At 46.5% G+C, this 11,970-nt stretch overlaps 2 protein-coding genes across 3 annotated transcripts; both read left to right on the forward strand.

The window, feature by feature from the left end:
* Window positions 1-366: 366 nt before the first annotated feature.
* Window positions 367-5,379, forward strand: LOC125524991. Of its 2 annotated transcripts, XM_048690018.1 has the most exons (7): window positions 367-845; window positions 1,395-2,887; window positions 2,981-3,238; window positions 3,597-3,677; window positions 4,314-4,470; window positions 4,553-4,986; window positions 5,178-5,379. In XM_048690018.1, the coding sequence occupies exons 2-7, from the start codon at window positions 1,733-1,735 to the stop codon at window positions 5,232-5,234; spliced, it is 2,142 nt and encodes a 713-aa protein (XP_048545975.1). In that variant the 5' UTR covers window positions 367-845; window positions 1,395-1,732; the 3' UTR covers window positions 5,235-5,379. The 2 variants fall into 2 exon arrangements, with proteins under 2 accessions (XP_048545975.1, XP_048545976.1); XM_048690019.1 differs by lacking the exon at window positions 367-845 and having other exon boundaries at window positions 1,979-2,294.
* Window positions 5,380-7,128: 1,749 nt separating this feature from the next.
* On the forward strand, window positions 7,129-10,178 carry LOC125518741. Its single transcript, XM_048683593.1, has 7 exons — window positions 7,129-7,474; window positions 7,564-7,747; window positions 8,307-8,615; window positions 9,053-9,224; window positions 9,311-9,503; window positions 9,743-9,891; window positions 9,970-10,178. Exons 1-7 carry the CDS (start codon window positions 7,129-7,131, stop codon window positions 10,087-10,089), a joined length of 1,473 nt encoding a protein of 490 aa, XP_048539550.1. The 3' UTR covers window positions 10,090-10,178.
* Window positions 10,179-11,970: the final 1,792 nt, after the last annotated feature.

The raw sequence follows: 11,970 nt of genomic DNA on the forward strand, positions 1-11,970 counted from the left end.
TCATGGTGCTGGTCTTTAGGGGTACCTTCATGAAAACTTTTTAACTCTGTCATCGATAAGGCTAGTCTATGTCCGATATGGGAGCTGCGACAATGGCACGTCGGTGGCTCGTTCTGATTGCAGTAGTGGTCGGATATAATCTTTATTATGTTTGATTGATGTGCTTTGTATTTTTCATTAACTTTTATAATAGATATAAGTATTTTGCAAAAGAAATAAATGTCCTATGGACAGCAACAGAATTTGTTGCACAAGCCGGTACATTAACCACCGCCGCTCAACCGCCCCACAGTCTCAGAAACCGAATCTGTGAGACGTGAGGGGCCTGAATGTTAGAAACAGAAGCCACAAAACAGACGCGAGAACATTTTCTCTATCCACTCCGGAGAAAAAAAAGAGAAGCAACCGAACGAGAACAAAAGCGAAACCAAAACAGCCGAGCTGATTGGAAACATCCAGATGCCGCTGCTGCTAATCCAACCCAAACCCAGCGTTTCCCCTCATCATTTCTAGCGCCTAATCAAGGACCCTTGGTTAGTTGCTCGCGGAATCATATTCATACCCACCATTGGAGCAGCAAGCGAGAGAGGGGAGCGAAGAAGAAGAGCAGCCAGAAGAGAACGCAAGCGAGGAAGGGAGAGAGAGGCGAAGGTTCGCCGGAGGTGGACGTTGGGAGCCCGGCGGAAATCGCCCGGAGCGATTGAGGCGCGGATTCTCCCCGGGCGGCCTGGTTCCCGGCGGTCGGATCGAAGCGGCCCTCAATCTCGGAGGACCTCGATTCGATTCGGCGGCGCGGGCCGTGCAGCTGTTGATTAATCCATTTGGCTCCATGGATGGACAGGCAGGTACCCCTTTATCGCCGGCTTGTATTTCTGCGATTCCCGTTGCTCTGGTGGGCTCTGCCCGTTTAGCGGTGGGGAATTTGGTTCTTCGTTTCGATCGGTGACGGTTCCGCAGTCCGTCCTCTTATTTGGGTCTCTCATTTCCTCGAATTTGGCTGCTGCCATGCTCCTGATTTCGGTAGTTTTGAGGTTTATCCCATGCATGTCTGTTTGTTCGGGGATTAACTGACTATGTCTTCATTTGTGCCTTGTTTGGGCAGTATGGAGTGGAGTAGATAGCATTGTGATGGATGCGCAATCATTGGTTGGGAACTTGCTATTTCTATGCATCAGGCGGAAGATATAGAAGCTGACAAGCTTGCTTCTCCTGAGCTAAATATAGTAACCGTAGCACGTAGTATTGATTCGGCTTCTCTTCATCATGTAGTGGGATTAATTCAACTCCTTCTATTCATGGGTTTAGTCATGTGATTGGTGTAAGAATAGTTAGCGATTGAGCCTGTGCCTGCTCATCAGTTTGCTGAATCAATGTTCTTCGATTCGTTTCTGCAGGGCTGTGACGTGATCTCCTCGCATGGTTCATCCTAGGTCTCTGGTTGCTTGCTCAGGCTCCAAGTTCTGTGTCATCTCCAGTTGCGGTAGCCAGGAGAGCACGATTAGTAGTGGCAAGATGGTAACCTTGCTTCCAATGGATCTGAATCGGAAATGCCGGTGTGGTTCTGCCCTTCCGGTGGTGATAGGTTTCAATTGGTGATTTGTCTAGGCATTGATTTGGACACTGAAATGGCAAGATACTGAGAGGGCCGTTGAAAGGAACTGGATAGGTGTACTGCAGGATCAATTACAAATTGGGGGTCTTCCTTTTCGCTGAGTATCAGAGATTAGTTGCGATGGGTTTACCCCAAGTTTCTTCAGTCAGGGAGGATGTCTCTACAGGATCGAGGACACCTGTGTCAAGCCCCTCGCGTACCAATGGTGTTGGTGCCTGCGATTTGGATGGGCTTCCTCGAGAAAGCTCAAATGGCAAGGCTTCATATCGATCGATTGGCAATTTCAGTAGACAGACTGCATCAGATTCCCCGGATGAATCAAACGGGTATTTTAGAGACAGCCATGCGTTTGATGGACTCACAGACTTCCAAGGATTAAGAATTGATGATTTTAGAGATGCAAATTCTAGATCTTCTCATAAATTGCAGCCCGCTGTCCATATGCCCACAACAAGGGTTGTGGGCTTTGAATCAAACTGTGTTGGAGGTCCTGATACAGCAGAACTGGATACAATCTGTCCATCTGTGGCCAGTCATAATTTTGGTTCACCATGTGATCAGCATGAACTTCAGGCAAGGAAAAGACTGCTGTCTCCGTTGAAAAATGTGCTCTCTAGAAAGTTTCATGGTGATTCACTGAATATTGCTTCTGGTGATGCTAGATTTCAGCATTCTGAGCCAGGTAAGAAACTCTACAGTTCTGGCTTCCAAGATAATAAAATGGTAAACACCGGAAGCCTCAGTTCTTTTGAGTCACAGGCATGTCCGACCCCTAGATGGTCCAGTCGGACTTCAGAATTTGATGTCAATAGGATTAATTCTAATCATTTCACTGATGGCCCTTTACTTGGGAACAAGGACTCGTTATCCTATTATGATCATCTAGCTGCCAGTGCAAAATTAGCACACTCTCCGCTCTCACTGTCTCCTCTCAGCCCTAGACGTATTCATAAAGTCAAAACTACAGGATCTCCAAGGCATGTAATGAAAGATATTGAAAATGATTTCCTAGATTTGAAGGAACAGGGAGGATTTGATGGAATTAGGATGCTAGATGTGGTAGAGGAAACTAACAGATTACATGATGAATATGATACTATGACCCCTAAAAGAAGTTCATGTAGAAGATATCAAAACTGGGGTTCTGAATCTTTACCCACGTCTCCGCGAGTTGGTTATGGACGGAGTTTGAGTCTCCCTGCAAGGAGGTCACTAGTTGTCTCCTTTGAGGAATCCCTTTTGTCTGGCCGACTTTCTTATGGAAAAGATAATCAGGTCTAATATTTCTTTCTGTTCACCATCTAGTATATACTACAGTTCCAGGGTATTGACTGTTGAATTTGATTCCTTAATTCTCTGTGGATGCAGACAATTGATGGTTTCTTAGCTGTCCTGAATATTGTTGGCGGTAGCTTCTCTCCCCCAACTCAGAAACTTCCATTTGCAGTAGCAAGCATCGGCGAGGATAGCTCCTTATTGTACTATTCTTCTATTGATCTTGCTGGTAGATTGTCCACAAGTGCAACCAACAGCAATAGCCCAAAACTCCAAAGAAGCCTTAGTAACAATGATTCAAGATCAGCAAAGAGTCGCTTACGCATCCCTGCTAAGGGGCGCATACAACTGGTACTAAATTGCTTGACCCTTAGCTCATGATCATATTTGTTCTTGTGCATTTTGTTTTGCAAATACTTTGTCTATATTAACCACTCCATCTTTTCTCTATCTAGTTATGCTTTATAGTAATGAAGATATCTCATTTGACAAGCCATTTTGGATTGTCTGCCTTTGCTTCAACAGAAAACACAACCCTGTATACTTTCTAGACCTGTTTCAATGTGCCAAACCAAATATCACTTGTGATGGCTAGGTTTCCTTTTCTCACAGCACCTGGTGTATTTCTATGCATATTTAAGCTACTATTTAAAATTCTATTGAGTTGTTATACGCGTTCCCATCTTGAGTTAAACAATTGCCTCGTCAGGTTGTGAGCAACCCTGAGAAGACCCCACTCCACACATTCTTCTGCAACTACGACTTGACTGACATGCCATCTGGAACCAAGGTACAAAATATTATGACTAGTTGACTACTTATCCTTTATATATTGAAGAAAACCAAAGGTTATTCTGATATTAGCACCAAAACACAAATGTGCTTTATATCTAGTCCTTCCTTGCTTGCAATTGCAACTTCCATGCTATAACATTTTCCCTTAGCTTTAGCCTGACACCTAAGGAATCATGCACATAGTGTGTCCTCATGTTTTATATTATCCCTTAATCACTATATCTATACTAAGCGGGTTGCCTAAGGAAGTGAGGAAGATTGAAAGAGGGAGAAATATGGCAGCCCACGAGCTGGCATGCCATGCTAGATTACATGGAGACTTTTTCTGTTTAGCAAGTGTTCCACCTAGTTTTGACCATATAATCTGTATGGACAACTTACGTCCTGAGTAATATCTCTCTCTTCCTTTTCCCCTAAAAAAATAACTAAGCGGGTTGCCTAAGTTTGAGATCAGGACAAGAACAGGTAATTCACCATTTAGTGCGTACCTTAACTTTAGAAGTATCATGGCATGCACAGAGAAAATATTTCCTTTTTTTCAAAGAATTTAGTGTCTATATAATCACATTAACCACCTTTTGTTTTCTCTATCCCTTATCTCATCTTATTTCCCTTGTGTATAATGAGACAGACGTTCATGCGGCAAAAGGTCACTCTGTCTCCCACTGTTTCTCCCTCTAATATAGTGAAAGAAGAAAGCAAGACCAGTGACACAAATGTTGGCCCGAAGGCTCAGTGTGTCTCATGTGGGAGTGAACTTGCACAACGAGGAACTCTATGCTTGGAATGTAATGGAGCTGATAGCCTGATAACAAGAGTTGAATCCAAATTATATATGTTGAGTCTCTGATTATTTCTTTGTCTTTGCAGACTGCGGGCAGGGACGGACGTGCAACTCAGCTGAGGAATCAGAAAAGAGACGCACAAACACAAAATGTTACTCATCGGGCACTGACATGAAGGAATCAGATAAACCCAATTCTCTTGGGAATAAGCAAAACAATACTGATTCTGATGATTGTTGCTGTCAGATGGACAACGTGCACTCAGGTGCGAAGAAATCATGTTGTGCGTCTTCCAGGATCAATGACAGTTCAGGTGGAGGCGTGCTCCGCTATGCTTTGCACCTGCGGTTTCTCTGCCCCGCCTCGAAAAAATCCTCAAAATCTATGCTACGTTGCAAATCCGATCCATCATCTGTACCACAGAGCGGCAATATGGTGACTGAGGATAGGAGATTCTATCTCTACAACGATCTTAGAGTTGTATTTCCTCAGAGGCACTCAGATGCGGATGAAGGCGAGGTAACCATCCTAATATCTTGAAAGTTCTCTAGTGACAGCTTTCTTCCAGGTTTTCTTTTTTCGAGCATCAGCTTGCAATTTAGAAGACCTATGCTAAAGTTTGTTGTTCAGCTTATGCATAAATAGTTGCTCTTTTGTTGGTTGATTGGCTAAATTCGAGGATTTAATCGCTGATTCCATTTCTGTTGCAGCTGAAGGTGGAACATGACTTCCCTGCTGATCCCAAGTACTTCGACATAAGCAACTGAAAAATTGCTTTTGCTGTCATGTATAGCCTGTGCTGCGGCGCACCGATAAACGAAAACTCTGTACATATTTATTCCACTAATTTGCCACCAGTCCCCAAAATGTACAGGTTTTATCTTCCAATAAAATGCCTCATTTTAGTTGTTACTTTCTGTATTTCTGCTTCTGCCTTTTGAAACTTTTTAGGGTCATCGTCCATATGTCTGTAGTACTCCCTCCGTCCCGAATTACTTGTCTTATATACGAATATCCATATCTAGACAATCTAAGACAGGTAATTTGGGACAGAGGAAATACAATATTCCAGATCATGAAGTATTGTGTATCGTGTTCCCCATGCTTGGAGTACTCTTGGTAAGTGTACGTACTCAGTCGTGAAAAATTTCAAAATAATTATGGGATAGGAACTACATAGAACAATCATCTATAAACAAGTTGCGAATCCAAGACTAAAACACATACTAGAAACAAAGACAAATCTGGAGATGAATGGTAGCTAATTCAAAGTGGGCTGGGAATTCAGCCCATTTACAATATCAGCTTGAATTCATCCTTTTGTTTCTCAAGCTACAAAGCTACAAGCTGCGTACGAATTTGGATGTTTTCTTCTACTATCAACTAAAGATACACAAGTTCTCACGTATTAATGAAAACAAAAGCAGTCACACAATGTGTTTATTTAAGGCACACAAGGTTTATTAATGTACTCCTACTTTTCTTTTTGAGAAAAAATGTACTCCTACTTGGCATCATTTGGTGATCTCCGAAATGATCTCAAACTTATATGCGTTGTTTTGAAAACACGACGTGCCTGAGTTCAGGGAGCCGTAAAACAGAACAATTGGTTCGACCCAAAATTGCAGCGTTTGAGTAGTTTAGTTTAGTTTCCAGCACGCTCAATTGTTTTGACTCGGAAACTTTTTAAGAAAAGGAGATGTTTGGGTCGGTGTCCGGTGTCGCTGGTAATACGACTTTGTAGACAATGGATGCTTTGCCGGTATAAATAAATAAAATTATTATAGGGGGAGATCATGAAGATAGCTTCTTAATTTGTGACTTGTGAGACCAATCCAGGGGCACATGGTATAATCTTCATCTCGTCGACTAGTCCCAATCGAGAAGAAAGTTGATGGATAATCAGGCTCTAGCAGCAACGGCAATTGAGAATAATCTAGATACGGAAGTGCCATCTCTTTCTCTCACAACCCTTTAAAATTCTTTCATATTCTTATTCGTATATATTAGATGCGCGGCCCGTGCTGCGGCGGATCGCTCAGTCGCGTTGGCGGCGGATGGCCCTGCCGGTCTCGCGGCGGCGGCGGCGCGACACCACCTCCGCCCAACTGTCTGCCACCTCCTGCGGCATCGCCGTCCCCGCCCAACTGTCTGTCCCGTCCCGCGCCCCCAAACCTCTTGCCATCTTTTGTTTAGAGCAACTTCAATGGAGCGACCCATTTTGTCTGTTTGGATCATCCGGACACACAAGTTGGTCCAGCGGGACGACTCAAACAGACACAGCGTCCGCCCGCTGTTCGTTTCGTGTCCGCTCAAACTCATTTTTATCTCAAATTTGAGACACATTTGGGTCCGCGGCGGACACAAAACGAACGTTTTCTGTGGCCTCCTCGTCCGCCTTCGTCCGCTGCATGCGAGCACTGGCCCATCTGTCAGCCACCCACCCATCCCACCCCCGTCTCTCTTCTCCTTTTCTCTTTCTCCCATCCACCCCACAGTGCCCCGCTACCGGCCGCTTCGGCCTCCGTCGCGAGCTAGCAGGGAGCAAGGGGGCAGCGCCGGAGAAGCACCGGAGCGGGGGCAACGCCGGGCCAAGTGGATGCTCTCAATGACCTCGCCGCGCAGGCGGCGCACCTCCATAGCGAGAACACGCGCGACCCCATGCTCTCGACGACCTCGCCGGGCGTGGGCGAGGCGCGAGCTGCTGCTGGCGTACATCGCGGGTGGCGTGCGGTGTGCTGCCGGGGCGAGAGCTACTGCAGCCCCGGCGAGCTGCTGCGGGCGGAGCTCGGGCACGAGTGGCACGGGGCCGGAGCAGCGGGGAGGGGCACGCAGCGTGGGTGGCGTGCGGTGCGCGGCCGGTCGAGAGCTGCTGCAGCCCCGGCGAGGCGCATGCGACGGGGCGCGAGCGTGGCGTGCGGGAGCTGCGGGGCGGGGCGCGGGGCGAGGCTGCACGGCTGTTGGTTGGAAGCTCGTCGGATGCAGGTCAGATACTCGTCGGATGCTAGTCAGACAATCATTGGATGCTGGCATCAAGCTGTGCACGGAGCCTCTTGACATGAAGCTGCTCGTGCTCTGTGTGTGATGTCTACGTAGGGGGCGGCTGCTTGCATGCATGTGCTGGTGCGAGCGCGCGACCTGAGCACGGGCGTCGGCGGAGGCGACCTCGCGGGGGCGTGACCGAGTTGCAGGGCGGGCGCGGCGAGCTGTGGGGCGGGGTGGGGCACGCGCGACGGGCCCGGCGAGCTGCGGACGGGAGCTCGCGGGCGAGGCGGTGGAGGTGAGCTCGCGTGCGCAGGGTGAGGTCGCGCGGGAGCTCGCCCACCAGATGTTTGACTAAATGCCGACGCGAATATGCACAAAATGGGTCTGGCTTCCGTTAGACGCACCGGCCGACCCAAACGAAAAAGCGGATAGGGACAGGCGGACGGGCGACCCAAACGAAAAAAGCGGACAAAATCAGCGTCCGTTTGGGTCACCCCATTGAAGTTGCTCTTGGGTTCATCATCGGCTAGACTAATCAGCAGAAAGGGCGTGGATAGAAATCTAGTTTATCGTTTGCCTAGCTAGGGAGGTGGATCTAATCTACTTTGTCTGATGGTTGCAACAACAATTTATCAACTTTTACACGAATCAGCAAAAAAAATAAAATAAATCATCATTCCTTCAGTTAAGCTTTGTCCATGAATGCTGCTACGAATTGTTCACTCAGCTCCTATGCCAATCTGAATCGCCATTTTACTTCTACTCACAGTAAGAATGCTGCTGCTCTTGCCTCCGGGGGTTCTTTATAGTAGAACAGAAGAAGAAACTTCTACTCATCGATTTACTTAATTCAGGTGCCAGGATCATGTGGCTGAGCCTCCATCCGCACGGTCGGTCTCGTACTTGAGCATCTTGCTCGGCACTACAACACTCAAGGACACTGCCACTTCCTCATCCTCCCCACAGGCTGTAGCTGAGACGCCGCCACCGAAGCCAACCATTTATGTCAACGACCCTCCTGATTGGTACTTCAGTATTTACATCAGGATCGATCGTTCAGGATTTTTCCACACATATCCTCATCTCGGTGGACCATTCAAGAGCTTAAAGGAAGTTGAAAAGGCTATTGAGAGCTATCTTCATGACAAGCGGCATAAAACGCTGTATGGTTTCTCAATTTCTTCCATGCCTTTTTCTTCCTGTTTGCACACTTGCATCTGCACTTGATTATTTTCCCTGAGATAATACCATATAAGAGCTGTCAAGTTGATCACAGAAATGCTACCTTATATTTGGTCCTCTCTTCAAGTTCCTGTCGTGGAATACCTTAAATTACCTCAACAGTTTGAACTAAGAACATAATTCGCAAGTACAAGTCAAAATTAACAAAGTTCATATTTGAGCTGCCGCTTTTTTATTGTAGGTATACTATCATCTGGATTGTATCTTGTACAATTAGTTGGCTTTTAGCTTGGGACACCCATCTACCGGTGCTTCCTTTGTTCCAAAACATGGTGATTAGGATCTGAAAATGAAGATGCGTATCTTTTATAATATAACAAGTAAATACTTCTTCCAGAACCTAATGATACACTTGTAGGTGGAACGAGCAAGCTGGGGATGAAATCATTATAAGAAAGGCTCTTTACTGGCCTGATGGCAGAACAAGGAAATGTTCAGACGAGCACGTAGTGGAGTTTACCCGTGAGCAAATGAGTTTAATGCTTCAAGCTTTACTGGACAAGTATAATGAGGATCGCAATCTTGTTGGGGTATCTCTCTCTCTCTCTCGCTCTCTCTCATCATTATGTCCTGTTTCCTTAAATGTAATGATTGCTGATCCACCCCATTCTTTTAGGATCTTGCGTATGAATTCAAGGATTTTTTGCACTATCAAACAATTTGTGAAGACTATAAGTGGTACAAGCATTTCAATTTCACGACAAAGACTAAAGATGGAATTGAGGATCTTTTCTTTGCTGAAGTGACAAAGGGAGCAGATGATGCATTAGTGGCCAACTGTTTCTGCAAGATTGAATCCAATGAAAATGGTAAGTATTGACAGAGGCCAGAAAGACTGGGCTATTCACTAGAAGGTTGCATATGGATCTTGTCTTTCTGTCTGTTCAACAACAGGCAAAATTGTGCATCCTGTCCTTTTCCACTCTTGTTTGAATTCAGAAGGCAAATTCATTGTTGTCTTAACTTGCATCTTGAGAAGTTTTACCCTCACTCACTGACATGACGGAGGTATAACAGTTGTCTGTTTTAATATTTTTTATTAATGAAGGCCACTGCTATGGTTGCATAAATCATGGAATTACTGATATGAAGCACCCCAACAAGGCTGATGCATACTCCGGTGGTCACTTGAACGTATATTTGCCATTTGGTGGGTGTAGAAGACGTCCTAACACGTGGACAGGCTCTAAGGAAGATGTACAAACTAAAACTTTGATCATATTAAAACTGGTTGTCACTTGGATGTCAGTCTTATTATCTTTCTATTTATTACAGGTGGCAGCTGAGGAAGCTAGGCTGAGAATTATTTATCATATATTTATGGTGCTAGTTGTTGGAGTTGTGGTGGAAATAAGCAACCATTTTTATTGTTTGTGGTGTGTATTAGAGTGCTAGTTGTTGGAATTGTGTTATGTTTACTTGCACAGCCCAGTGCTCCTTGTTGCTACCCTCACTCTTGTAGAAGTTATTTATCAAGTACTGTATGAATTATGGCATCTGGTTATTATCCTTTTGTTGTTCCTTGCTGCAGTTGTTACCTCGCTCTATGAGACATACTAGAGTGACCATCGTCAAGATAATATTTTGCTTTCTGTTCCTTGTATGAAATCTCCATTGTTTGCTATCCTTTCTAACAAGTGTCACCACGAGTTTCACGGCAAAGAACGAGTAGCGAGCCGCGCTAAAACTGCGGGGATCATAACTTTTTTTTTGAAAAGGAGGAAAACCCCCGGCCTCTGCATCAACGGGGATCATAACTTGATAGATGACAACCATCAAACAGGCAAGATTGGATCACTGGCAGTATATTAATTTCCCATCGCTCAGAATCCTCCTGGTGGATTCTGATAGGCGACACATTGTTGTTGTTGGATCAAAGATGGCTAAGCTTCTTCTATGATCAATGAAAGTAGCCTTGTCTGCCTTTCGTCAAGAACTGTATGGTTAATGTATCTGTTGCTAAGTGTATGAGATTATGATTGCACGATGTATTGCTCTCGTGCATAGGCACGTACATATGATGTACAAGGTGGGGCCTCTACCTCAATCTACACAAGAAACTAGAGAGGTGGGCCTAGTCAATATACATGCACAAATAACATACTCAACACCCCTCTGCAGTCGAAGTGGCACCGCGGCTGACGCAAAGACTGGACCAGAACTCCTCAAATGGCGCCGTAGGCAAGCCCTTGGTCATGATATCGGCAAATTGTTGGGAAGTAGGGACGTGTAAAACACGAATATGACCAAGGGCCACCTGTTCCCGAACAAAATGAATATCCAACTCAATATGCTTGGTCCATCGATGATGCACCGGGTTAGCGGAGAGGTAGACCGCCGAGACGTTGTCGCAGTAGACCACCGTGGCACGGTCAACAGGACAAGAGAGCTCCTGAAGCAGCTGGCGAAGCCATGAACACTCGGCGATGGCGTTGGCCACCGCATGATACTCAGCCTCAGCACTGGAACGAGAGACTGTAGGCTGCCGCTTGGACGACCACGAGATAAGTGAGGGTCCAAGGTAGACACAATAGCCCGAAGTGGAGCGACGAGTGTCAGGGCAGCCCGCCCAGTCTGCATCGGAGTAGGCGGTGAGGGCGGTGTCGGCGGAGGCGTGAAGCGTGACGGCAAGATCCATAGTGCCACAGATATAGCGGAGAATCCGCTTGACGGCAGCCCAGTGAACGTCTCAAGGAGCATGCATATGAAGACACACCTGCTGCACGGCATACTGGATCTCCGATCGAGTCAGAGTGAGGTACTAGACCGATAGAAAGCAGCATCCGAAGCAGGAGAACCATCTGTGGCAGAAAGCTTGGCCTTCGTATCAACAGGCGTAGTGGCGGGCTTGCAGTTAAGCATGCTGGCGCGCTCCAGGAGCTCGTGAGCGTACTTCCGCTGATGAAGGAAGAAGCCATACGGACGGCGCACCACCTCGACACCGAGGAAGTAGTGCAAAGGACCCAAGTCCTTGATGGTGAAATCAGCGCGAAGACGAGCCGTGAGCTGACTGAGGAGACCAGCCGTACATGCCATCAGGATGATGTCTTCGACATAGAGCAGCAAGTAGGCCATGTTAGAGCCCTGATGATAGACGAAGAGCAAGGCGTCTAAGCGGGTAGAGCGGAACCCAAGCTGGTGGAGAAACGCCGCGATGCGCTGGTACCAAGCACGCATAGCCTGCTTGAGTCCATACAAGGACCGCGAAAGTAGGCACACGTGGTCAGGAAGCGCCGGGTCCACGAACTCGGTGGGCTGCTGGCAGAAGACCTGCTC

This window comes from Triticum urartu, chromosome 7, assembly GCF_003073215.2.
Source record: "Triticum urartu cultivar G1812 chromosome 7, Tu2.1, whole genome shotgun sequence".
Taxonomy (NCBI): domain Eukaryota; kingdom Viridiplantae; phylum Streptophyta; class Magnoliopsida; order Poales; family Poaceae; genus Triticum; species Triticum urartu.